This window comes from Phaethon lepturus, unplaced genomic scaffold (assembly GCF_000687285.1).
Source record: "Phaethon lepturus isolate BGI_N335 unplaced genomic scaffold, ASM68728v1 scaffold47010, whole genome shotgun sequence".
Classification (NCBI taxonomy): Eukaryota; Metazoa; Chordata; class Aves; order Phaethontiformes; family Phaethontidae; genus Phaethon; species Phaethon lepturus.
The window spans coordinates 108-1,104 of NW_010514967.1; the positions used below are offsets into that span (position 1 = coordinate 108).

General features: G+C 37.4%; 1 protein-coding gene across 1 annotated transcript in view; it reads right to left on the reverse strand.

Moving 5' to 3' along the window:
• Nucleotides 1–246: 246 nt before the first annotated feature.
• Nucleotides 247–997, reverse strand: part of HOMER2 (homer homolog 2 (Drosophila)) — a gene marked incomplete at its 3' end in the record, with an annotated part of 35,819 nt that continues 35,068 nt past the window's right edge. Inside the window, exon 8 of the mRNA XM_010294494.1 lies at nucleotides 247–327. Coding sequence (XP_010292796.1) covers nucleotides 247–327 — 81 coding nt within the window. The remainder of the gene's footprint in view (nucleotides 328–997) is intronic.

The following is a 997-nucleotide window of genomic DNA, read 5'->3' on the forward strand; positions in this document are numbered from 1 at the left end:
AAAGCCACGCCATGCCAGGCAAACCAATTTCTGCAAACAGCGAGGCAAAGAAATGCAGCTTTTTAATTACTCCGGTGCTGGGAAGGGCACGGTGTATTTTGCAGGCGACTAGCTTTTTTTTGTTTTTACAAACTGGGGCTCTTTTGCCTCCAAACACTGAAGTCTGAACAGAGAAAAGCATATAGTTACAAGAAGGAAAGTAAATGTATCAACTATTTTAAAATTAATTTCATTGCTAAACTGTACCTGTAATTGTTGAGATACAGATTCACATTCTGACATTAGCTGTGGTATAATTTCCCCCTGCTTTCGGAGCTCTTCCAGTTCCTTTGAAAACACGAAAGAAAAAGAAATATTAGTGCAAGCTTCAATTTAAAACATGATGAAAACGTGAGAAGATGAAATGGTTTTGCATATTTTATTGTATTCTGCACAGTATTTGGATGCAAAATAATCAATATAGCGTGTCTGCATTCCCAAATGCATGATAATTTTCCACTAGAACACATTTTTTCACTACATTTTTTACTTTGTATTTCTAAAACAATGTAATCCAACCTCTAGCATGAATGCCATTAATTATATTAATGAAATCTTAACTTAAAACACATACCTCTGCAAAAGATACATTCAGTAAGAGAGAAATCTGAAGGGCTGTAATGCTACAAGCAATTTATAGATGGTAGCAAAGAGCAAATTAGACATGAATTTTCGATGATATATGGCAGCAAAAAAGGCCAGTGGCATTACGAGCTGCATATATAGAGGCATCATTACAGAGCACAGCTATAATGGGCTCTCCATTGTACAGCTCTCAGAAACACTCCCCCCACCCCGAAATTTGTGTTTGGTTCTGGCATGGCTATCCAAATTGAGAGGACCAGCTGAAAGGAGTTCATGAAAGGAGCAATGTGACTTGATAGGAGTCCATGTCTCAGACGGAAATTAAGACAACTTGAATATATTAACACCACAAACAAACACCACCAGTGTGGGT